Here is a 24,475-nt window from a genome sequence, read left to right on the forward strand (position 1 = left end):
ACCACCAACTAGAAAGTTGGGCATTGTAGTCCAATTAAATGAAAAAGCAATTAATGCTAGGTTGTTGATAAAGTGTAACAAAAATTATTCATTGTTTGAACAAGCGAAGCGCTATCATGCTATCCAACACCGGTGATCATAGTTCTGTCGCTAGAATTACCTTCGTGTTTTCAAACGAAGTAAATTATGGAAACAATATATCACACACTGCAAGTACTAAGTATCTCGTTTAGAACTATCGATACGAGAATAAGCAGGGCTAGATTTTTGCACAATTCCGCCCCAAAAGGTGTAAAAAGAGTGTTGAAATTTTCAATACCTGCGATTTCTCCGATTCGGCACTTTGTTGGCAATTGTCAAAACAAGAACCCAACCAAGGTGATTACTATCCAGGTTGGTTCATCCCAAGCAAGATGCATTGAATTCTGTTGAATATTAGGCAACGCGTTAGAAGTCAAACCGAAAATGTAAACGAACGAACAGCAAATGTCAGCAGGGACATCAACCTGAGAATAAAAGTCTTTCTCTTTTGCTTCAACCCTCAAACGAACAGGACGTGTAACGTGATTGCTCTGCTAATCCGAATCTAATCGTTTCACATTTTAACAGGTTATGGGCCCAGAATCCCATAATGGCGGAATTAAATAAAACTCTCGGAATCGAAAGATTAATTGGACGCGAGAATTGGTCAACGTGGAAATTCGCCGTACAAACTTTATTAGAAGTCGAGGACCTTTGGGACGCTGTTCAACCAACGGTTAAAGCCGATGGAACATTGGAGGCAGTGGATCCCGTGAAAGATCGAAAAGCACGTGGAAAAATTATTCTATTATTGGAACCGCATAACTATTACCATGTGAAGGAGACTCATACTGCACAGAAAGCGTGGCAAAAGCTTTGTGAAGCGTTCGAAGAGACGGGCTTGACTCGAGAAGTCGGGTTGCTGTACAAGCTAATTCGAACCGACTTGGAGAGCTGCGGATCCATGGAAGCGTATGCGAATAGAATGATATCTACCTGCCACCAATTGAGCGCAATCGGGTTCGAAATTGCAGATCGTTTTGTTGGTGCGCTGCTTCTTGCCGGACTACCTGAACGCTACCAGCCGATGGTGATGGCGTTGAAAAATTCAGGTACGATCATAACGGGCGACTCGGTAAAAACAATTTTACTGCAAGAAGAAGAAGAGTCATCCCGTAGCGAGAGGATATGTGTCGCACGCGGTGATACACATACGGCACGCAAAACGAACCAGGGCAAAAGAAACGATCGGAAAGGCCCCAAGTGCTGGAAATGCAATAAATTTGGTCACATCGCCAGGCATTGCATTGAAAATTCAGCGAGTGCAAAGGGGAATGCGTTGGGTGCAGTGTTACTAAGTGTCGGTGAGGGAGCGGAGAGCGATTGGTATGTGGACTCGGGAGCCACAATGCATATGACGAGGAACCTGGAGCTCTTGGATGCTGTAAAGTATAAAAGTGGAACGATCGTGGCAGCAAACAAAAATGCAATGCAGATAAAAGCATGTGGTGTTGCACGAATCTACCCAGCGGAGAGCGATCTAGGGGGTGCTCTACCAGTTCACAACGTTCAGTATATTCCTGATCTTTCGATGAATTTACTATCGGTGGCCCAGATAGTAAAGAAGGGGAATATAGTCGTGTTTAATAACGAAGGTTGCCGGATAATCAACAACGATGGCAACGTTATTGCGACTGGAGAAATGGTGAACGATCTTTTCAAAATGGTGGAGAGGAACACGCGTAGACGAAATGACAAGGTAATGGCCTGCTCATCAAGTGTCTCGATGGAGATCTGGCACAAGCGTTTGGGGCACATAAACGCAAACAGCTTGCGGAAGCTGGCTAACGGTGTGGTTAGTGGTGTGATGATGAGCGATAAAGGTGCAATCAGTGACTGTCGAATTTGTCCCATGGGAAAACAAACGCGCCTGCCGTTTAGTAGCAGTGGAACGAGAGCTGATAGATTGCTAGAAGTAATACACTCGGATATCTCTGGTCCGATGGAAGTGCCATCGTTGGGAGGTAATCGGTATTATTTAAGTTTTATCGATGATATGTCACGACGAGTGTCTGTTTATTTTCTGAAAAGCAAGTCAGCAGATGAAGTATTAAAGTGCTTCAAGCATTTTCACGCAAAGGCAGAACGACAGTGTGGACGACAAATAAAGGTTCTACGAACCGACAACGGAAAGGAGTACATCAACGGAATATTTCAAGTGTACTTAGAGAAGCATGGCATACGGCATCAGACGACTAATGATTACACGCCAGAGCAGAACGGGATGGCAGAGCGTGCTAACCGTACCATTGTGGAGCGAGCACGATGCTTGTTATACGAAGCGAAACTACCAAAACCGTTCTGGGCGGAGGCTGTGCAGACTGCCGTATACTTAATAAATAGATCTCCTACGAATGGCCATGATTTGACTCCGGAGGAGGTGTGGAGTGGTCGGAAACCCGATTTAGCGCATATTCGGGTGTTTGGTACGAAAGCAATGGTTCAGATACCAAAGATAAAAAGACGGAAGTGGGACCCGAAATCCAGAGAATGTGTACTTACTGGATTCGAAGAAGACACGAAAGGGTACCGACTTTATGATCCAGCTGCGGGGTGCCTATTGAAAGGTCGTGACGTTATTTTCATCAATGAAGGTGGTGAAAATAATGAGGAGATTCCCAAAGGTGCTAGTAAAGTATTGCTAGATTTTAGTGAAGCACAGGGGAGCGACCAGTTGTGTGAAGACGAATCGGTGCGCGCAACGAATAGCACAGTTGGAGTGAACGATACATCATCGCAGGCCGGCATGAATACTCCATCAACTACTGCGAGTGAGCAAGTGTCTCCGGCAGTGAGACGAAGTACACGTCAGCATAAAGTACCGGAAAAGTATAAGGACTATGTGATTTCCAGAACGAAACCAACAGGTTTTGCATCGTCGGACGATAGCAGTGATGTTGATTATGCTAGTCCGGAAGACGAACCAGATGGGATTGCTGCATGTCAACGAGAATTGTCCAGCGACGAACCGAAGAGCTTTGCAGAGGCAATGGATTCCTTGGATGCTGATAAGTGGAAGCAAGCTATGGCAGAAGAGCTGGAATCAATAGATGCTAATGAGACATGGACGTTAGTGGATTTGCCTCCAGGACGTAAAGCAATTGGGTGCAAATGGGTTTATAAACGTAAAACCGATGCAGATGGGAAATTGTGTCGATACAAAGCCCGTTTAGTCGCACAAGGGTTTAGCCAGCAGTATGGAAAGGATTACGACGAAGTATTTGCTCCAGTAGTCAGGCAAACAACCTTTCGTACTTTGATGTCAGTAGCAGCTAAAAGGAAAATGATGATAAAGCAATATGACATCAAAACCGCATTCTTGTATGCTGAGCTAGATGAGGAGATTTACATGCGACTTCCGTGTGGTGTGAATGCTGATGGAAAAGTCTGTAAACTGAATAAGGGTCTTTATGGACTGAAACAGGCGGCACGATCATGGAATTTGAAACTGGACGAGGAGTTGAAACGCCAAGGTTTTAACAGTTGTTTGGCAGACACCTGCTTATATCGAAAGCAACAACGAGGAAAATGGTGTTATGTGCTCGTCTATGTAGATGATTTGATAGTGGCTGGTGAAGATCCCGGAATGATTTCATCTTTACTTACGGGACTACAGAGTTCCTTTGAAGTTAATGTTATTGGGGACGTTTGTTTCTTTTTAGGAATCGAAATAGAAAAGGACAAACGAGGAGATTATTTCCTGAGCCAGAGGAAGTACATAAGCGACGTGATCAAAGCTAGTGGCCTAGTCGATGCGAAGATCTCCTACATTCCTCTCGACCCCGAATACGTTAAGACTGAAGAAGAAGGTGATGCACTTCCAAGTAATTACGACTATCAGAAAATGATCGGTAAGCTACTGTATATAGCGATTAATACGCGACCAGACATCGCAGCAGCCGTTTCGATCTTAAGCCAGAAAACGGTAAGACCCACACAAAGAGATTGGAATGAAGTGAAAAGGGTGGTACGATACTTGAAGGGAACAAGCGAGTTTCGTTTGCGGCTAAGCAAGATAGGTACAAGAAACGGAGTGATCGGATACTGCGATTCTGATTGGGCAGAAAACAAAAAGGATAGGAAATCGAACAGTGGTTACGTATTTCAAGTGAATGGTGGCACAGTTAGTTGGGCATGTAGGAAACAGAGCTGTGTGTCACTTTCAACCACAGAAGCAGAGTTCATAGCTTTATCGGAAGCAATGCAAGAGGCAACATGGCTTAGATTACTTCTAAAGGAACTTAACGACGAACAAGAAGTTATAGTCTACGAAGATAATCAGAGCTGTCTTAAACTATTAGATGGAGAAAAGTTGAGCAATAGGACCAAGCACATTGCTACGAGATATCACTTTACGAAAGATCTAATCAAGAAAGGTGATATGAAATGTGCATACTGTCCTTCGGAAGAAATGATAGCTGACCTCCTTACAAAACCTTTGGCGAGATTGAAAATGCAGAAACTCGTAGAAATGATAGGTTTGGCTGTATAGATTTAGGAGGAGCTAATTGAGTAATAACTACGCGTTGAGGAGGAGTGTTGAATATTAGGCAACGCGTTAGAAGTCAAACCGAAAATGTAAACGAACGAACAGCAAATGTCAGCAGGGACATCAACCTGAGAATAAAAGTCTTTCTCTTTTGCTTCAACCCTCAAACGAACAGGACGTGTAACGTGATTGCTCTGCTAATCCGAATCTAATCGTTTCACATTTTAACAAATTCATTACAGAAATAAAGAAATTCTTTGACAACCGCTGCTACTTTTTTCAATCAGAAATGTTTCTATTTTAGGCTATTAGCATAACTAACACGTCTTATCCATTACGCTCTACCATATCATTCCGGGAAGTTTCGATGGGAGCAAACTTGCACTAGCACCAGATGACTTCGCGATAGCAATCAAATTATTGTAGGTGGCACCGAGGCCTCAGTAAAATTGTGGCCAAGTTCTTCGGATAATCATTTAAACTATAGTACCGGCAACTTGCCAATTTTTTCTTTTGTTTATAAACGATCGAATGATTATTATTCCGATTATCAAAAATCCTTTTCAATATGGCTGCCACATCGAGGCTATGAGCTCACCTCTCTTAGGAGGCACCTTGGGCTATGCCATAAAACGACAGCTACTGTCGTTGCGAATCGAAGGACCGAAGAATGTGTCGGTAGAGTGGGTGATGTTTTTTCCGGTGCATTTGTGAATGAAACATCGGTTTCGCCTCGCTTTGGTACGGTCGAGGTGTTCGTGATTGTTGGAACCTGGCTTGTGAAGCTTGCGAAAAACACCAACTGTCGCCGTGCAAAATCTGCTGCACAAAAACGGCCGACGTTGGTGAACGGCAACAACGACGAAGGCGACGGCAGGCAGGAGCAACGAAGAAGGCAACGACGACGACGACGATTGCAAGAGTTTGACAGCAAATGACAGCAAATAGGGAAGAAAGAAAGTGGTGAAAGATTTACTTCTAGTGTGTAGTTGGTGAAGAAAACATTTCATATTTCATTGCAAATTTGCGAGCAATCGTGGTAGAAGGCAAGCGCTAAAACAATAAGTTCGCTCGAATGGTGGCGGCGGACGAGAGCTCGGGAAACACTAGAAACACGCCTCCATTCGGAGAACAGAAGTGGAAGGAAAAATGTGCGATGTTTGCTCCGGTTTTCTGAATCTTCTCGTTTCGTGTAAGTATCACACACGCTGTGGCCACACAGTCTTGACAGCTTGGCTGCTGGGTGCATCATGCGATTTTGCCCCCCCGTTCTCCCCCCCGATGGATCGCAATTTGTCGGTGGTGTTGGTGATGATGTTCCGAATGTCTTACTGCACGATTTTCCGCGGCAGTATTGAGCATGTTTCTCCATGTTTTTTTGCATATGTTTTTCTTTATGTTCTCCCCATTTGCAGATGAGTCGCGATTCAACGGTGGCAATGACGCCGACCAGCCGGTGTTCTTGCAGAAGCGGGAGATTGAAATTGTGCTGAACTACATCCAGACTTGGCCCAATAGGCAGTGCATGTGCTGCTATCGAGATGTAAAGAATTTCGACCGCTTCAACTTGGTCGTTCAAGGCATCGTTTATTTTACCGTTTACCAGTTGAAGAACATTCGCAAATTATTGGCACAGAATCTACTGCAGGCCTCACCAGGTTCGGGAGGGGCTGGACAGGGCACAGCCTCCCACGAGACACCGACCCCGGTGTCTACGCCTGGCAATACTAAAGGGCATGAGGAGGGATCTGCTGTGAAGTCAACGGAAAGTAAAGAGATTCGTAGTGACAAAAACCCGTCAGAAGTGAGAGACGACCATCCGAAGGACGCAGAGAGTAGCCGGGAGGAGAAGAATGATGGCTCCGCGAGCCGGCCGACGTCGAAGAAGGGCAAAGAGGGTCCGGAGGGTGACAAGCAACCAGCTACTGTCAGCGGCAATCAACCGTCTTTCGATGGAGACGTTTGGACGCTGCTCGATGTTGAAAAGTTGCTGATACTAGTATCGAAGGTGTTCCTGCTGAACTTTCCACTGTACGTAGCGTACAAGCATGGGGTACACGCGCGCATGGATGAGGTGTCTCCACAAGAGGTACAATCGTTGAGTCTGTTCTGCGATCTGCACGACAGTGAAATTCCGGCCTTCCTGCTGCGCAACGTGTCGTTGTTCTGCAACTACGCCGGGTTCGAGGCGATGATGCAGTGCTTCGATCAGCCCGGATTGCCCGTGTCGACAGCGCACGCCATCACGGCCACCAGCTCGAATATAAAGCTGTGGATAAATTATCGCTCGATTGTGCAGCTATTTATTCCGCTGCGAGTAAAAGTGCTGCAGTACATGTGCCGACTGTCCGATCAAGATCTGCGTTCGCCGGCAACCAAGTCGATGGCCGACTTCATGTGGACCGCCATCAAAGACCCGCTGGACTCGCAAATCACCTTCGACACGGAGGGGCTTGCGCTGGCCTTCAAGTACTTCACTTCGTCCACGCTCACGATGCGACTGGCCGGGATGGCGCAGATCAACGCACACATCAATATGTTCAACGACATCTGCACGTCGGAGACAATGTCCGAAGTGGAGGCGGTCGGACTGAAGCTGGCCAGCTGGCTGTCGGAAAATCAGATCATTTCGCACCTGTTCGGACCGAACCTGCACGTGGAGGTGATCAAGCAATCGCACATCGTGCTCAACTTCCTGGCCGTCGAGAACCAGATCACGGAAGAACACATCACGCTCATGTGGCAGGCAGCTCAGCTGAAGCACTGCTCGAAGACGATCTACGATATTCTGCCCTCGTTGGTGAAAAACCTTGCACCCAAGCCGGCCACACACCTGTACTCGCTGCTTTGCCGGCTCGACCCGCGGGAGCACACCGAACAGAGCATCTACATCGCGTCGGCCCTAACGAAGTTAATATGGATGCGGGACTGCTCGCGACAGACGCTGTTCGATATGAGCAAAGCGGCCGGAGCCACCATCAACGAAATTGCAACCGGTCGCGGGAACGACTACAACGAGCTACCATCCAGCTCGGAGAACAGCGTCAGTGTCGATGGGAGTAACAGTGAGGACGAGCACCCGGAGGATGACAGCTCGGACGGTGAAGGACCGTCGGCAATGGCATCGGGTGTGGCGGGCTGCCGTAAGCCGCCGTCTGCCGGTGGAGCGCTGGGTCAGATGGGTCCGGAACGTCGTGGTGGAGGAGAATCCGACACTGGGGCACCGCCATGTAAGCAGGCGCGGCATAAAAATTGTTGTGATGAAACTACCGATGGTAAGTGAGAAAATAATAATTATTCGTCAATATAATTTTTCAAACGAAAACTAAGTGGTTTCGCTGTTAATAAGTCGACTTTGTAACTAAAATAGCGACTTTTCAAAATTATCATTACAGACAGTATCAAAGTAGAGCCGGATATCTTCAATGTGCATCAGCGAATGAAAGATAAAATGTAAGTGAAACTTTTATCTGTGAATGATTTTAAACACTTAATGGTAAATTCCCTTTCCATGTTCCATGCGCAGAAGGATCCCGTTGATCACGCATTCCATGGCGGCCTTTAACGAAGATGGCACCAGCAGCGACGATTGCATCGACGTGGACGAATCGTTCATGATGCGCAAGAAGTTGCGTAAAAAGCGGCGTAAGATCAGTGGCCTGACGCGTAAGGAACTGCAGGAGCTGCAGGAAAGCGTGTCCGATGTCGAGGACAGCGATTTGCTGGCCGCCATGATGCCGGATAGCGATTGCAGCGATAACAACCTGCAGACGTCCGTATTGCGCCATCTTCAGCAGCAGCATGCCGGTGTTGTGTCGGGTTCGCTCGGCCCGGGGGTGCTCGGTGCGGACCCCCTAGCAGGAGTGCGGGGTCCAAACAGTCTCGGGGGAGTTCCTAGTGGGCCAATGAACGACGATATGTCCAGCTTCATGGGTGCGATGGGCGAGGGTCATTTGATCAACTTCCTTAACGCGGCCGCGGCGGCCGACAACGAAAACAGCTGCTCGTCACCGCTGAGCAACAAGTCGGAGAAGAATTTGGCCGATTTCGACGATGAACCGTCGCCGTGTGAGGAAGAGTTGGCGGAGCTGGCGGCCAGGGGCGTTTCGTTGCATCAATCGTTTCCGATCCCTCGGCCTCGGTCGATAGGGACCGTCCCGGGACCGTCATCGATGCGGGCGGGAGCTGCTCCTGGGATGGGCATGATGAAGCATTCCCCGCATCAGCATCATCATCATCACCATCATTCGGGCGGGTTGCATAGGATCGGTGCTGGGCCAAACAATGGCGGTGGCGGGGGCAAAATGAGTAAGGGTCCTTCGACGAAAACGAAAGATATCCTACAGGCCACGGCCGCTGTCGCCGCCTCCGCTGGGCCAGTGGGATCGTCACTGGTCGGAGCAGCTTATCGTTTTTCCGACGTGTGTCAACCGGGAAATACGTTGCTGTGGGATCTGCTGCAGGATGATAAAATTGTAAGTGACGTTGTAGTTGTCTTGAATCATTCTATGTAACGTTTTTATTCATTTATTTTCAATTCTCAGGGACAACTGGGTGAAACGATAGCGCTCGAGGCAGAAAAGGTGCTCGGTACATTGCTGTGCTACCACACGGACAAAAACATACGCACGCGGTTCATCGAAGGCTGCCTGCAGAACCTTGCCGAAAACCGAAGCATTGTTACGAGCCTGAAACTGCTGCCCAAGCTGTTTGCCTCGTTCCAGCAATTTCGCGACGTTACCACCCATCAGGTGGTCCTGTGGTCCGAGCGACAGCACGAGATGATGTTCCATTTCTTCAACAATCTCAAGCACTACTCATCCCGGGTGCGTAGCGGAAACGCTCCACCGCTGTATTCGCACGTGACACAGATCCAAGTGCGGCTACAGTTTCTAACGTCGGTGTTCAGTGACGTCGGATCGCCGCGCAGCTTCCGTTTGACGCTGAACCAGGTGGGCGCCCTCTGGGATTGTCTTGCCAACGATCCGGAGTGTAGCGATTGCCTGTTCTCGTGGCTGCAGGCGCAGGTGAAGGGAGGCGATACGCATGCTCTCGGCGTGAACGCCATCCAGCATCTGTACCTCAAACGGCTGCCAGAGCTCAAACCGGAAGGAATCTCGACCGTTGCTCTCGGACTGTTCCAGCAACTGTTCACCCTCGGCCGTGGCGAGATGTTCTACCATCCGGTGGAAGGTGTAAACCACCAGATGGATACGGTCGCGATCGAGCAGCTGTGGAAGATTGCACTTCGGGCAACGAACACGGACGTGTCGCTGTCCGCAATTCAGTACATCAACACGTACTACATGGAGCAGCAGCTACGCTACGAGCATCAGTTTGTGGCGCAGTGCATGAACCACCTGTCGCAGGCGGTGGAGGAGTTGAATCAACCACATGCCGACGGGCCGGCCACCGAGTACGCGCTGATGTGTGTCCAGCGTGCACTAATGCTGCTCAATACACATCTCGATACGTTCCGACGTCGGTACGCGTATCACCTGCGCCGGTGGGCACTGGAAGGGACGGATATCGGTGCCCACAGTGCACTGCGCACGGAAGGTCCGGGTCCGCCAATAAGGATCGTACTGCAACCGGCCGGTGTACCGGACAAATCGTTCCTAAGCATGCACGCCAGCGATCTCGTGGCCGATCTGAAAGCCGAAATAGCCAAGTGGTGGGAAACGTACCAAGGTGGAGCAACGCAGCAACAAACGGGGAAGGAAATGAATGTGGCGGCCAACAATGGCGAAACGACGAACCCCTCGGCAACGGCCGGCGAAAGCCCTGCACCCGTACTAGGACTGCTGCTCAACGATGGTCCACTGCGTATCATCACCCAGGGTCAGGAAATAACGTCCGATTACGATGAGCGAAGCCTGGCGGATGTGGGTTTTAAGGACAACCAAATGGTGTACGTGTCACTCGGCGGTCGCAGCATGCGACGTCGTGAGCAGGCGGAGAATCCATCGATGCAACCACCACCACCGAAAGATTGGCTTCCGACGTTGCTGCTTCTGAAGCCACCGTACTTCGAGCAGCTGTTCCGACTGATGCAAACGCTGGGCGATATGAAGATTAGCACCATCGGAGAGCGCTGCCAGCCGAACACGAAGGCCCAGCTGCTGTCCCGGCGCGTCTGGGACATACTGGCAATGCTGCCGACGTGTCCTTCATTTCTGAACACGCTGAAAAATCTCACTTTCAAAGAGCCTGAAAAGGCTTCAAAGCAACAAGATGAAAGTGCGGCCAAAAAAGCTATCCAAGAAGGTGAACCATCGCCAATGGTGGAGCCGATGGATGAAACATCGTCCACGACGGCCGACTCTTCTTCGCCGCTTGGTGGATGCTACACGCTCGAGGAAATTCTTGATCCACGTAATCTCCAAAAGTTCATGTACGCCCTTCACATTGTGGAGAGTCTTTGCAAATCAAAGTTTGTCGGAAACTGCTGTGGCACCACCGGCGGTGGTGGTGCACCGGGAGGTGTTGCAGGTGTGAAACCGCCCGGTGCAGGAGGGTTCGTTAGCGATGGTGGTGGCCATGGGCGTATCAGCATGGCAGGCCCAAGTACTAGCTCGAAGATTCTTTCGGTAAAGAATCAATTGAAGCTGAAAATTTCCAGCTCCAAATCGTTGAAGATGCAAAATCAAAGCCACATCTCCGCCGCTAGCAGGCAGGTAGGCTCTACTTCTGCGATATTACAAGAAGTGTCACCAGGAGGGGGCACCGGTGCTAGCAGCGGGTCTTCACCGAAGGGCAAACGAATCGAATTTACTGCGCCGTGTGGACCGGGAGTATTGAAACCGACCCCACTCCTTCTCGACGACGATCGTGTTGTTGAATCGGGAAAAGGTGGAACGGCAAACAAGGAGAACAAACCCACCACCACCACAGAAGAGGGTACGACGAAGGGCGAGAATGAGCGAGCCACCGAAGCGACTAATGAGTCTTCAACTGCAGCAAATATTGGTTCGATGGAAACTACATCCCTTAAGCAACAAGAAACACAGGCAGTTAGCGAAGACGGTGGCAAGAAGCCCGACCTAAATCGAGACCTGTTGGCCATTGCTAGTAGTGATCTTCCTCAGCCCAACGACACCGCACCGAAGATGGTCGAATGGAGTGATGAATTTATCCGCTGCGGAGGTCTGGCACACCTCTATCGGATCTTCCTCTCGGGGGTGCTGCAAAAGTCTGCCGACGGGTCGGACAAGCACGTGCTCAACGAGTGGCGTCACGATTGTCTTGCTTCGATGCTGCGCATATTCTGCCTGCTGGGAATGGACGAGCTGAAGGCTGAGGCGGAAGGAACTGCTATAATGATTCCACCCTTGAACCGTGAAACGCTTGCACTGTTGGAACCACGGCCTACGCTCGAGCGCCTGGCATCGATTCTGAACGAGGAATCGCTGCCGCTCAATCCGAACCTGTTCAAAACGGGTCTGTTCGGCCGCCCGCAGGTCATCCATTACGCGATGAATCTACTCGTCTGCTATGCCCACTCGTGCCGCGAGGTACGTCGAATGCTGTGGACCATCGAGGCTAACGGGCACTGGCTGCAGCGGTTGATTCTGGACGATCCGGAACCGGCCGTGCGGAGGGAAGCGTGTGCCGCGCTTTATCGGCTGTGTTTAGGTAACGCTCAGACATACTACGAGCTGATGGCACCGTTGCTGTCGAAGTTGGTAGCCCTATTGCCATTGGCGGAGAACATGAAACCGCAGGCCTTGGGTGGAGGAGCTGGTGGAGCCGTTGGTGGTATCGGTGTAGCTGGTGGTATTTACGGTGCGCTGCTTGCCGCCGGCGATGAAGGAAAGGAACCGTACGGTCCAGCTTGTAGGGATTACTTCTGGCTCCTGTGCCGCCTGGTGGATGCACTCTCGCCAGAACTGTTACGAGGTGGTAGTGGTGGTGGTGGTAATGGTTCGGTCGATTCGGACCTAGCGACACAGCCGAGAGATACCATTGGCTTGGATGCGATGTGTCAGCAGGTGGCTAGAAGCATTCTAGAGCGTGACTATCTTGAGAGTCGCCACGGCAGTCCGGACGATGGGCTGTTCGGGTTGCTGAATCTGATGGCAAACTTGCTGAAGTTCGACCCACCGTTCAAGTACAGCACGCCCGGTCAGGATTTTATGGTCAGTGTGTTCTGCTGCCTGTTCGAGCTCCCGTCGCCGGAGGATCGCGAGAAGCCAAAGTGCAAGAGCCACGGTGCCCGGGCGGCCGCGTACGATCTTCTGGTGGAGATGTGCCGTAATGCACCGGAAAACTATCTTCTGCTGCATGGCAAGTTGATGCAGCAGCATCGTGCCGGGCCGCATTCGCCCTACCCGTGGGACTACTGGCCGCAGGATGAGGGCCGCTCCGAGTGTGGGTACGTCGGGTTGACCAACCTCGGCGCGACCTGCTATATGGCGTCCTGCATACAGCATCTGTTCATGACGCCCCAGACGCGCGATGCCATCCTGTCCATCTCGACCGATGCGCCTCAGAAGCACAAGGCCACCCTATGCGAACTGCAGCGCATGTTCGCCTACCTAATGGAGTCGGAGCGGAAGGCGTACTGCCCGCGATCGTTTTGTCGAGTGTATCAGATGGACCACCAGCCGCTGAACACGGGCGAGCAGAAGGATATGGCCGAGTTCTTCATCGACCTGGTGTCGAAGTTGGAGGAGATGACGCCCGATCTGAAGGCCCTAGTGAAACGAATCTTCTGCGGTGTCATCAGCAATAATGTTGTGTCCTTAGTGAGTTTTTTTCGAGCATACGAAAAACACGTCTCCAATTTTCCGTCTCCGTTTGCTTCCCTTGCCCAAGCGTGGACGTTTCTAATTTAACCATTTTATATGTTTCTTGTAGGATTGCGGACACGTGAGCAGAACGTTGGAGGAGTTTTACACCGTACGGTGTCAGGTGGCGGATATGCGTAACCTGCACGAATCGCTCGACGAGGTCACGGTCAAGGATACGCTCGAGGGTGACAATATGTACACGTGCTCGCAGTGCGGCAAGAAGGTGCGGGCGGAGAAGCGCGCCTGCTTCAAGAAGCTGCCCCAGATCCTGTGCTTCAACACGATGCGCTACACGTTCAACATGGTCACGATGCTGAAGGAAAAGGTGAACACCCATTTTTCCTTCCCGATGCGCCTCGATATGTCCGGCTACGTGGAGAAAACGCTGATGCCCCACCACTATCAGGAGGAAAAGCGCAAATCGCAGATGCGACGGTCGCACTCACGCAACGTCAGCGAATCGTCAACATCGGAGATTGGTGGTGGAGGAGCAGGAATTGGAAGCACTACTCTGCCCGGGCCATCGGCGATGTCCGGTGGAGGGGGGAACGATGACAGTAGTAGCAGCAGTAGCAGCAGCAGCAGCACTAGCAATTGTAGCAACGGCAGTACAAGTACTGGCACCGTCAGCACAAGCAGTGACGCAAATGGAAAGGACCGCAACAAAGGTTCTACGCCGGCAGGGAATGTGAAGGCTACCGATGGTGAAGATGTCGAAATGAAGTCGGCTGATGTTACAACGAAGGTAGTGGACGATGACAAAAACATCAACCCTAGCAGCAGCAAAACAAACGAAACAGCCGTTACCAATGGCAACACGAGCGACAGCAGCAGCGGTGATCTGCAAAAACAGCAGCAAACGATGGACGAAGAAGAGTCGGAGGATTTCAACGAGAACTACGAGTACGATCTAGTTGGCGTGACGGTACATACAGGCAACGCCGACGGTGGGCACTACTACAGTTTCATCAAGGAGCGCAACGAAGACGGCGATCCGAACCACCAAGAGAGATGGTTTCTGTTTAACGACGCCGAAGTGAAACTGTTCGACCCGTCACAAATTGCTGCCGAATGTTTCGGTGGAGAAATGACGGTAAGCTACAAGTTCTGACGTAACCAATATTCCATGGTTTCAAGACCTATTTCATGTGGTTAATTAGAGTTCCATGACATCAATTGTGAACGTTTTAATCAATTCAATTGTGGTTATATAACAAATTTACTTCCTTTTGTAGTGTATTGTATTTTATGTACTTTAATGTATATTCCTTGTTTTAAATGCATTCTACTTTCAGAGTAAAACATACGACTCAGTGACGGAAAAGTATTTGGATTTCAGTTTCGAAAAAACCAACTCCGCTTACATGCTCTTCTACGAATGGCGCTCCAACAAGGGAAAGAACGTGCAGCGCGATCAGGTCGATCAACAGATGGCTTCCACCTCGACTGACAGACAACAGATAGGAACCGCGGCGAACCGGAATAGCAGCACCGGTAGTAACTGTTATGCCTCTGGTAACTTTCCGGCCGAACCAAAGCGATCGAGCTCACCGTTGCTATTTGGCAACACAGTACCGGTCAGAACCGGTGTGCCACTACCCGGAACATCTTCCTCTACTTCGAAGAAAGTGACTTCGAAGAAGTGTGAATCCGTGTCCACTGAACCATCGGGCTCTGTTCGCTCTGAAGGCGCAGCACGTGGTGCTGCCATAAAGTCGGATTCAGATAAAATCACATCAACAAAATTGCCGGCGTCGGTCTCGTCTTCGGGAGGGCCAACCCACAACGCTGCTCAAACCCCGCCTGCTAGCACCACTGCGACAAAGTCAGATAGCAATGCATCTTCATCCGTACCGTCGGTGCAGAGTACTGCTTCTACTTCTTCGTCTTTATCACCAGCAACGAATTCGGGGCAAGATGGGGATCTGGGTGAGGTAACGAAAGCGTTGAAGTTGGCACATGAAGTGATGCCAGCTGCTGCAGCGACGACGGAGTCAAATGAGATGAAGCTGAAGAAAGCAAATAATGAACGTGATCAAGAGACTGAACAATTCATCCAACAACTACCTAGTGAAGTAGCTAAACAAAGTAATCATCTAAGTAAATGTGATATAGATATTAAGAAAGAAGGTATCGCTAGGCCAACACCACAACCTTCATTGCCACTACCACCACCACCGTCGCCATCGGCTTCATCATCACAGAGCCAGGGGGGACCGACGCGAGCTGTTAGTCCGACGACGTCAACGATAGCCTCTTCGTCGAGTACTGCGGTGTCACTGTCGCCGTCGGCCTCTACGACATCAACAGCATCGGCTACGTCGACCGGAGTGACGTCCGTCATTCCTTCGTCGGCAGCAGCAGCCTCGGCGGCTATAGGAAAAACGTCGATAGTCGCCAACGCCGCTCACATGCATCCGATCATGGTACCCAAGGTGGGAACTGCAACGACATCCACCACTTCAACGTCCTCGACATCCTGCCTGGTACCGCTCGGTGGCTCCACTGGGGTACTCGGTTTCCAGCCGACGGCCTCATCCTCGGTATCGCCCGTCGGCACAGGAGTCAGTGCCGCCGCCGCCATGTTGCACGGTGTGGTCTCGTCAGAACCGTCCCCATCATCGTACTCGTCGATATCGTCGCTGTCCGCATTGACGGCAACCGTAGGAGGAAACATCGGCCTCCCTATGGCAGCCGTCGTCGGACAAGCGACCGGAGTTCCGGGACCGTCGTTGCACAACTCACCCCACGTTGTGCTGCAATCATCGTCCTCCTCTTCGCCCGGTTGTTCGAGCTCAGGCTCAAGCGGTGCCACCTCGGTTACCGGAGGTAGCGGGCTAGTGATGGTGAACCGGATCAGCACATCGAACAAACGGCTCCGACTTCGGCCCCTGTCAAAGGAGCTGGAGGAGTGGATATGGCAGGACAATAGACATTTTCTGCAAGATCGCAACATTTTTGAACATACCTATTTCAAGTAAGTGTGTTGAAGAAACCTGAATATATAAAGCAGTATATTAACCGTTTTTCTTTCCATTTCCTACTAGCTTTATGTGGCAGATCTGTGGTCATATACCGCAAAGCCTACTGGCGCTACCGGACATTACGTGTATCGCAGCCCAATTATCCGTGTCTTTCTTTATTGAAACATTTATTCACGCGAAAGAAAAGGTAAGTTTATCTTATTACCGTGTCTCTCACTACTTTAGTAACACTGCTTTGAACAACTCCGTTTTCGACGATTCGCTTCCAGCCCACGATGGTGCTCTGGGTGGAGCTGCTAACGAAACAGTTCAACGCCAGCCAGGAAGCCTGCGAATGGTTCCTTAGTCACATGTCGGCCGAGCCGTGGTGGCCCGTCCAGGTGCTGATCCAATGCCCGAACCAGATGGTTCGTCAAATGTTCCAGCGGCTTGTCATTCACGTGATACAGCGCTTGAGGTAAGGTTTACTGGGGACCGTTCGGTTTTGCGGTTGTCAACAACAATCACTAATAATTCTATTGCGCCTGTGTTTGGGTTTTAGACAAAGCCACTGCGCTCTCTATCTGAAGGCGGAAACGGACGTCGATGGGAATGAAATCATCGGAAATGTGTCGTGCGTGACGCGCTTCATCAAGTCTCTCATCATGCTAATGGAGCATGGAGCAAAGGCCCATTCGCGCCATTTGTCAGAGTTTTTCGGGCTGTTGTACGAGTTTTCGCGGATGGGTGAAGAGGAAGCACTGTTCCTTCTACGCATTAACGTCATCCGGAGCGTGGCCGATTTCTATCTCGGGCACAAGGGCCAGGAATGTGTGAGTATTTGTTTTTAAGGGTAGCGAAAGCCGTGTAGAAAATCTTTGAAAAACGTTGCCATTATGTTCTACCATCTTCCCAGATTGATGCCAGTTCAGATAATGACGAAAACTCATCGGATGAGACGCTCACGGTGGATAAATCGCGACCAGCATCGCTGGACAAAATGATTGCCCTGGTGGCTTCGTTGGTGGAACGCTCGCGCGGGCCCGATCTCCGGCTGCATCTTTCCGCTCGCGACTATAATGCAATCGCGGGCGGCAAGGGATTCCCCTTCCTGTACCAGCAGATCAAGGACAACATTAACCCGCACCAGACGCGTCATCTCATCCACGCCCTGTGCCGGTGTGATGAGCGGCTCGCCAGCCAGATCATCACGATGCTGTTCACGGCCGTCACAAAGCACACGGAACTGTGTGGTCCGTTCTTCAAGCTGCTCACACTGCTCACCGAATCTTCCGGCGGTCCGTCCGGTTTGCCGTGCTTTTCACAGTTGGTGCTACAACGCGTTTGGGATGCGGCCGAGTACTGCCCCCAGTCTGCCCTGGATTGGCTGGCGGTGCAAGCGCCTCGCAACAAGATCGCCCATAACTGGATCCTGCAGTCGGCCGAAAGCTGGGTGGAAACGTTTCTGCTCGCACATACCAACGCCCGGGTGCGCAATGCTGCCGCCTACCTGCTGGTGTCCCTAGTGCCTTCGCAAAGCTTCCGCAACAACTACCGAGCGACGTCGCACCACAAGCTGTCGATGCACGTGTTTCAGCATCGGGAAATCTCATGCGAAGCGCAGCTGATTTTGCACACCATCCTCAATCTGCTGCTGCTGCTGTTGCGGTCGGCACGCAACTATACCGAGTACAACGTACACGGCACAACCAAGCTGACGGCGTACTTTAACCTGCTCACATACTGTTTAGTGTCGAAGACGGAGAAATTAATGGTAAGAAATTTCCCTGCGTCGCTTCATTTATTGAGGTCATGCTGATTTGAAAATGTCTTCCCGGTCGTTCTCGAGAGATTAGTAATTTCGTTTTGGTCACTCTTGTTGCAGGTTGGACCACATCTGCGGTCGTTATGGGAGCTGTTTCACCCGAGGCTATCAGAGCCGGCTGTACCGGCGCATCACAACAAGCAGGCATTGCTCGCATTCTGGTATCAGGCCACCTTAGATTGTCCAGAAAATGCGATTCTCGTGGCAAACTGTCCAGATATAACGCGTAACATCGCGTTTAATTACATACTGTAAGTATACCTTTTTATCGTAGACTCTATATTTCTTTTTTTATTCTTTTGGGCACTTTTGTTCATCTTTCAGAGCCGATCATGACGACACGGAAATAGTGACGTACAATCGCGCAATGTTGCCGGTGTACTACGGCTTGTTGCGAATGTGCTGTCAGCAGAGTCGTCTTCTGACTCGTCAGCTGGCGGCCCACCAGAACCTACAGTGGGCGTTTAAGAACATAACGCCGCATCCGACGCAGTATCCTCTAGCCGTAGACGAACTGTTCCGCCTGATGACACTGTTCGCCCAGCGACACCCGGACGCGAACGAGGTCGAGCAGCGGGACGTAACGATCTTCCGCCGCACGACCCTCACCGCCTACTTGAATGGGTTGGATGCGCGCGTTTCCTGGGGTACGTTGATCGCTGCACTGCGCATTCTGGTCGAAAACGACGACGATCGGCTGTTTGTGGTGCTGAACGGTGGCATTACGCTCTGCTTCGATGCACTGCACACGCTTCACTCGATGTACCACGAGGCGACCGCTTGCCATGTGTTCGGCGACCTGCAGGAGCTGCTGACGGAGGTGATCTTGCTGATAAGCACGCTGCGTGTTAGTTGCCGCGAGCAGAAGAAACGACCTCCGCCACCGCTGATGAAGGGTCTGCCCGATGCCGTACGTCGGTTGGCCACGCTGTTGAACACGTTCAACCCGCCCGAGATGCGCAATCTGGCACTGGAGGTGCTCAAGGAGTTGGTCAAGTGTGCCACCCCGGACATCATCTCGACCGTGCTCGTTCCGCTGCTAACGAACTGCCATGCACCGAGCGTGCACCATCTAACCCACCACCAGCCGAATAGTATGGGAGCGACCGGCACCGGCGGTTCCGTGGCACTATCGGCATCAGGAGCAACGACAGCAGCTGCAGCAGCGGCGGCGGCAGCGACTGCCGTTAACGCTGCAACGGCTGCCACCATTGGTCCGTTAGGATCCTACTTCCCTCGACGCGGCGTAAAGGCGGCCTGGCCACCGGTTTCGAAAAATACACCTCGCCCACCGAGACCGATGGTTCAGATGAACATTCCACAGTCTCAGATCTGTGAGAAGGTGAGCGAGAGGGGATGTGGCGATTCGAAGTAGAATTTTACTCATCCAATTGAACTCTTACCATTTAGGGTCTCGATAAGGACTTTGACCTGGCGCTGGAACTATTCTATCGACCGTACCACGAGTTTCTCGACATCATGTTCCGGGTGGCGGTAACCGCGAATCATTTCACCGAACCGATGGTCCACTTGTCGCTACTGGCCGGCATTGAAGCGGTTGTGTTACACTTTAACATTTTCCCCAAGTTTTGGGTTGGCATCTACAACAACAAGACGACGCATAGGTAAGAGCAGTAACTAGTCTCCGTTAACGAACAATGCATAATCACGGTGCTCATTGCAGGTACTCGGAGATGCTGATTAAGAATCCCCTGCTCATCGATTACATCGACAACATACTGAGAGATGAAAGACTATCGCTAAACGACCCAATCATAGCAAATTTTATCGAAATCTACTACCCAAAGGTGGTAAAAACAAAATGATAAAGGAGCGATTGTTCGGTTATTATTTATTTATTTTTGGTGACTTTTAGATAAAATCTCGCCTGGTTGTACCACGTCTGCTCGAGTCCATCTGTCAACTGCTGCCGGACAAGGGCAACCTGGAGGACATTTGCGGCGATCTGCAGGCGATCCGCATTATCGGGCAACGCACGGGAATCCCCAGGAGCGTGAAGGGAGCCCTGCAAAACTCGCTGCATGCCGTGCTGACGAAGTTTAAGGATGAAATCTACAGCGACGGTAGGAATGGAAGAAAGGAAGCAGTAGTTTTCAACCCGTATAACACACTTTCTTTACTTTTGTTTATTTCTGTAGAAGAAACGCCACCGAAAAAACGTAAAGTGACCGTGCCACACATAACGATACATCCGGTTGTCCGCTCGCCAATGACTTCGTCATCGGGTGGCACGCCGACTGAAGTTGGTGCTCCAGCGGCGGCTTACAATGCAGGAACCGCAGTGTCGTCGGGCGCTGGTGGAAAGTCTTCCCGAGGTAAAGAAACGCTTCCGTCGATAGAAATCACCGTACAGAGTAAACCACAACCGGGCGGATCATGTTCCACCGCCGACGTAATGATGAAACCTCCGTCCACTGTCGGGACCGCAGCGACGACTGCTGCTTCGCTTATTACCACTCGTCGGGATGCTGCAATATCCTGCGAGACAACGACGACGTGCACGACCATGACGTCGTCGACAGCAGTGACAACTAGTACGGTGGCAGCCTCTACAACGGTGGTTATGTCTCAAGAGGGAGCAGAAAAACACTCCCGTTATGGAGACGACGTTAGTAAGGCAAATCCAGTGTCGTCGGAAGAGATAAAAGAGTCGCTTAAAAAGCAAGATCCGGTGTCTAACGAGGGCGTCGCGGGGTCAACAAATAGTTGCAGCGGAAGTGGAAGCAGTAGCAGTTCCAAGGAGTCTCCTGCAGGAGAAGAAACCATAGGTCCGATGGCACCGTCGGCCAGCGGTAGCGGTGAGCCGCCGCAGAATCAGCAACAGCATCAGAAGCAGCAGGAACAGTACCTGCGCAATCTGGTGAAAGATATCGAGAGCCATATTGAGCTTATATTTGAGTGCTTGGACGACGACGACGATGAGGAGGATAAAAAAGACAGTGGCGATAAGAGTGGCGATCGTCGGTCGGAGGACAACAGCAAACCATCAGTCGTTAGTTCAAAGCAGGAGCAGGAGCATTCTTTGGGCAGCAAGTCAAAGTCCATGGCCGCTCCTGCGGTGGATCCAACCACACCACGAATAGACGACGATAATGTCGAAGGTAAGCAAACGACGACGGACGGCACACACGCAACCGACGCGACCGTTCGACCAAAAATGCCACAGCACCTAGAGCCCGACGCTAGGCAATGTCCAAGCCCAAGCAAGATTAAGAAGAAGCTTGGTGATGGTGGTGAGACGGAACCACCGGCACCACCATCGAAAGTTACTACCAACAACGTGGTCGAAGGACCAGGCAAAGGAACCGCCATCGAGTGTAGTGAACCACCGGTTGCAGAGGAAAGGCCAACTTCCGAACCGGCAGCGCGCAATAAAATCGAAGGGGAAACGTAAATGCGCGTACGATGACTGTTCACTGCAATGTGAGAGAATTGCTGTGTTGCTCTTAGTAACCATGCATGGTTACCACCGATTGCTGAGCAAACCGGGAGTGAAACGATCACCAGGGAATAGTGAGTGAGTGAGTGGGTTTGAAAGAGTGAACCGGACCGACTTACTGTATCTAAATATAACAAAATGTCGTTTTAAGGATACTACTTAATATGGAGATGATTTGCACGCTTCGGACGAATAATATGCGCACGTATTTGGTTGAATTTCGGGCTGGTGTTACGGTGCAGTTGGTTTTTGAACGGATATTTATGTATCCCCAGATTATGGTAGACCCGGTATATGGGTACGGAGCGATGGTTATCGATCCGGAATTCCGTGTAGTATTCACAGGGAAGAATCGTGCAAAATCGTCACCAAATTCTTCAATTTTTTTTACTTTTTTATCAATTTCATTTTTATCATCGCGCTCGGTATCGCACTTTGTTGTCGATTGTGGGAGAGTATCTCCTTCATTATTATTAATTTTATTACTATTATTACGATAACGGTCATTATTGTGCAGTTGAACGCGGTAACCGTAAGCATCACGTTGGCATGATCGGAGAAAGTAAAAAAAGAAAAAGATAATTTAAGGAGCAATCGTAAGCAACAGAAACCGTTATTATTGGGTACATTGTTTCATGACGTATATTTTTTTTTATTGATTGTTCAGTTCATCCCTAAGCAAGGGGGAGATCTTGAACAACGTAATGCGATGCCACAGGAGGCACCCCTAAGAATGTGATGTTTAAATTCAGTGCACCTAGTAGGGGAGGGGCGCAGCATACCCACAGGCACATAGGTGTGTTTAAAGGTGGAACGGCGGGTGATGCGTGAAAGTAAAAATTACAGCTCATCGCAGATAAAACAGAAGAAAACAGGAAAAAACGTATTTAGGCTAAGAACAAACAAAAAACGCAGGGCATCTAGCGCGGCCTCGAAATAGAGCAGACGAAAGAGAGTGAGAGTGTTGATTTCTTCGGACGCAAGGATATGTATGACGAATTGTAGCAGCACCGCATTTGGGAAGGGTTTCCCAAAGTAAAAAGGGTTGATGGAAAACGAAAAGATAATCTAATGCTAAGCGCGAATGAATGGTTGAAAAAACAAACAAAAAATCAAACAAATCAGCAAAACAAAAAAATTTCCATTTTTTTTCCACATTACATGCGGTCAGTGATTATACATTGATGTAACGATTTTTTTTACCATACATATTATTATTACTGTTATATCGTCCTTCATTCATTAAGCAACCACCAGAAGCCAGTTCATTCGGGAGTGTTGTTTTAAAACGCTGGTGCCCACCTTTTCTATCGAACATGCGACGCGGAATGCAATTGTTGAAAGTTGCAAGTCAGTTTCCAACATTGCATTTCGTCCTTGCCTATGCGTTCTTTCTTTTTTTTCCCCCTATCATTACTTCTTCTCTTCGTCTCTTTATTCAATAACGTATCAGTGCTGGATGGGAGGAAATTGAATAAGATTTAAAATGGGAATCTGCGGTCGACGGAGAATGATAAGACAGAGAGAGGCGGGGTATCATATTTATTATTACACTAGCTAGTCTAAAAATTTCCGTATGGTCCTTATTACTCGTATGAAACTTATTATTTTTAGTTATAAAAAACATTTATTATCGTGAATCGATGGTTATGACCGATGGAGTTCGATGTTTGCGCTCTGTCCGAAAAGATAAAGACCGAAAGAAACCTATTTACCAACTTTACTTAACAGGGAAATTGCAATAAGAAAAAGTTGATGGACGTATCGTAATACGTCTGGGAAATATTATTACAGAATATGAAGTCAGCTGAATTTTCGTATCCTTTCAATAACGTAAAATCCTTTCGGTGATTTGAAAATTACCCAAGTGTGCGCTTTGTTTTGACGTTTCTTTCGCTCAGCGTGCTTTGACAGTTCTCCGTGCCGTTGCGTAAACATTGTAGCAAGGAAAGTACCTCGGATAGGGGCCGGTTGCGGGAGATATTGTGATATTTTAATAAGTAAAATACTCCTGCAAAAACGAGCACAATGTCTCTGCTAAGGCCTCTTTCGTTTATCACGGGGTTAGTATCCCGAACGGTACCCAGCAACGTACGGCACATTCATCGGTCCGCGATGCTGTGCAAAGTGGAGGATCGCAAGGCAATGCTTGCTTCGTTGCCGACCAAAGATGAAGGCACCGTCGGTGAACGTTCGATCGACATCGATTCCATGATCGATAAGTAAGGCTGGAGGAAGTGGAGCAGACTTCAATCGAAAGTATATTTGATGGTTCCACCATTGTTCGGATTACAGAAAGAGCAGCATATTTCCGGACGCAGGCACACCCACAGCACTCTTCAACGGGGTCCCGTTTAACGAGATACCGATCTGCCACATTCGCGTTTCCCCCAACAACACCATCATCTCCATCACCGATGCCAAGGGTGTGCCACAGTTCATCCGGTCGTGCGGTATCGAAGGGTTCAAAAATACCCGCAAGGGCACGAACATTGCCGCGCAAGCTACCGCCATCAGTATCAGCTCGAGGGCGATCGAACGTGGCTACAAAACGGTCCGTGTGACCGTTCGTGGACTCGGCCCGGGACGGATGGTAACGTTTGGGAATTCATTGTCGGAAAAGAAACCCATCGTTTCATTGATGAATCCTACGTGTATCGTTTTCTTTTCACCCACAGTCTGCCATTAAAGGCCTCGAGATGGCAGGTTTGAACATCATTTCCATCACGGATACGACACCCGTCTCTTGGAACCCACCGCGCCCAAGGAAGCAGAGGAAACTGTAGTCACCGAAACATCTTGTTGTGTCATTGGACCGTATTCCTGTGGGAAAGGGAGAATGTTCAGTGAAACACACGTACATAA

The 24,475-nt window shown here is 49.9% G+C and overlaps 2 protein-coding genes across 2 annotated transcripts; both read left to right on the forward strand.

The window, feature by feature from the left end:
• Nucleotides 1-5,521: 5,521 nt before the first annotated feature.
• LOC131289742 (ubiquitin carboxyl-terminal hydrolase puf) lies at nucleotides 5,522-21,565 on the forward strand. The gene is made up of 17 exons (XM_058319050.1): nucleotides 5,522-5,762; nucleotides 5,986-7,845; nucleotides 7,966-8,023; nucleotides 8,097-9,045; nucleotides 9,115-13,317; nucleotides 13,430-14,455; nucleotides 14,658-16,339; nucleotides 16,410-16,533; nucleotides 16,616-16,803; nucleotides 16,888-17,158; nucleotides 17,242-18,099; nucleotides 18,211-18,401; nucleotides 18,475-19,492; nucleotides 19,561-19,775; nucleotides 19,835-19,958; nucleotides 20,027-20,234; nucleotides 20,310-21,565. The coding sequence occupies exons 1-17, from the start codon at nucleotides 5,720-5,722 to the stop codon at nucleotides 21,563-21,565; spliced, it is 14,274 nt and encodes a 4,757-aa protein (XP_058175033.1). The 5' UTR covers nucleotides 5,522-5,719.
• Nucleotides 21,566-23,582: 2,017 nt separating this feature from the next.
• LOC131287681 (small ribosomal subunit protein uS11m) lies at nucleotides 23,583-24,396 on the forward strand. Its single transcript, XM_058316758.1, has 3 exons — nucleotides 23,583-23,832; nucleotides 23,906-24,203; nucleotides 24,289-24,396. The coding sequence occupies exons 1-3, from the start codon at nucleotides 23,639-23,641 to the stop codon at nucleotides 24,394-24,396; spliced, it is 600 nt and encodes a 199-aa protein (XP_058172741.1). The 5' UTR covers nucleotides 23,583-23,638.
• The last annotated feature ends 79 nt before the right edge of the window (nucleotides 24,397-24,475 follow it).

Source organism: Anopheles ziemanni, chromosome 3 (assembly GCF_943734765.1).
Source record: "Anopheles ziemanni chromosome 3, idAnoZiCoDA_A2_x.2, whole genome shotgun sequence".
Lineage (NCBI taxonomy): Eukaryota > Metazoa > Arthropoda > Insecta > Diptera > Culicidae > Anopheles > Anopheles ziemanni.

What these genes read in the sequence shown, in the direction of transcription:
- LOC131287681 (XM_058316758.1), top strand. Translation starts at nt 23,639, where the DNA reads ATGTCTCTGCTAAGGCCTCTTTCGTTTATCACGGGGTTAGTATCCCGA. An exon ending in ATCGATTCCATGATCGATAA is followed by an intron (nt 23,833 to 23,905) that starts GTAAGGCTGGAG and finishes TTCGGATTACAG; the next exon opens with AAAGAGCAGCATATTTCCGG. An exon ending in GACTCGGCCCGGGACGGATG is followed by an intron (nt 24,204 to 24,288) that starts GTAACGTTTGGG and finishes TTTCACCCACAG; the next exon opens with TCTGCCATTAAAGGCCTCGA.
- LOC131289742 (XM_058319050.1), top strand. Translation starts at nt 5,720, where the DNA reads ATGTGCGATGTTTGCTCCGGTTTTCTGAATCTTCTCGTTTCGT. An exon ending in TTATTCACGCGAAAGAAAAG is followed by an intron (nt 16,534 to 16,615) that starts GTAAGTTTATCT and finishes ATTCGCTTCCAG; the next exon opens with CCCACGATGGTGCTCTGGGT. An exon ending in TCGAAATCTACTACCCAAAG is followed by an intron (nt 19,959 to 20,026) that starts GTGGTAAAAACA and finishes GGTGACTTTTAG; the next exon opens with ATAAAATCTCGCCTGGTTGT.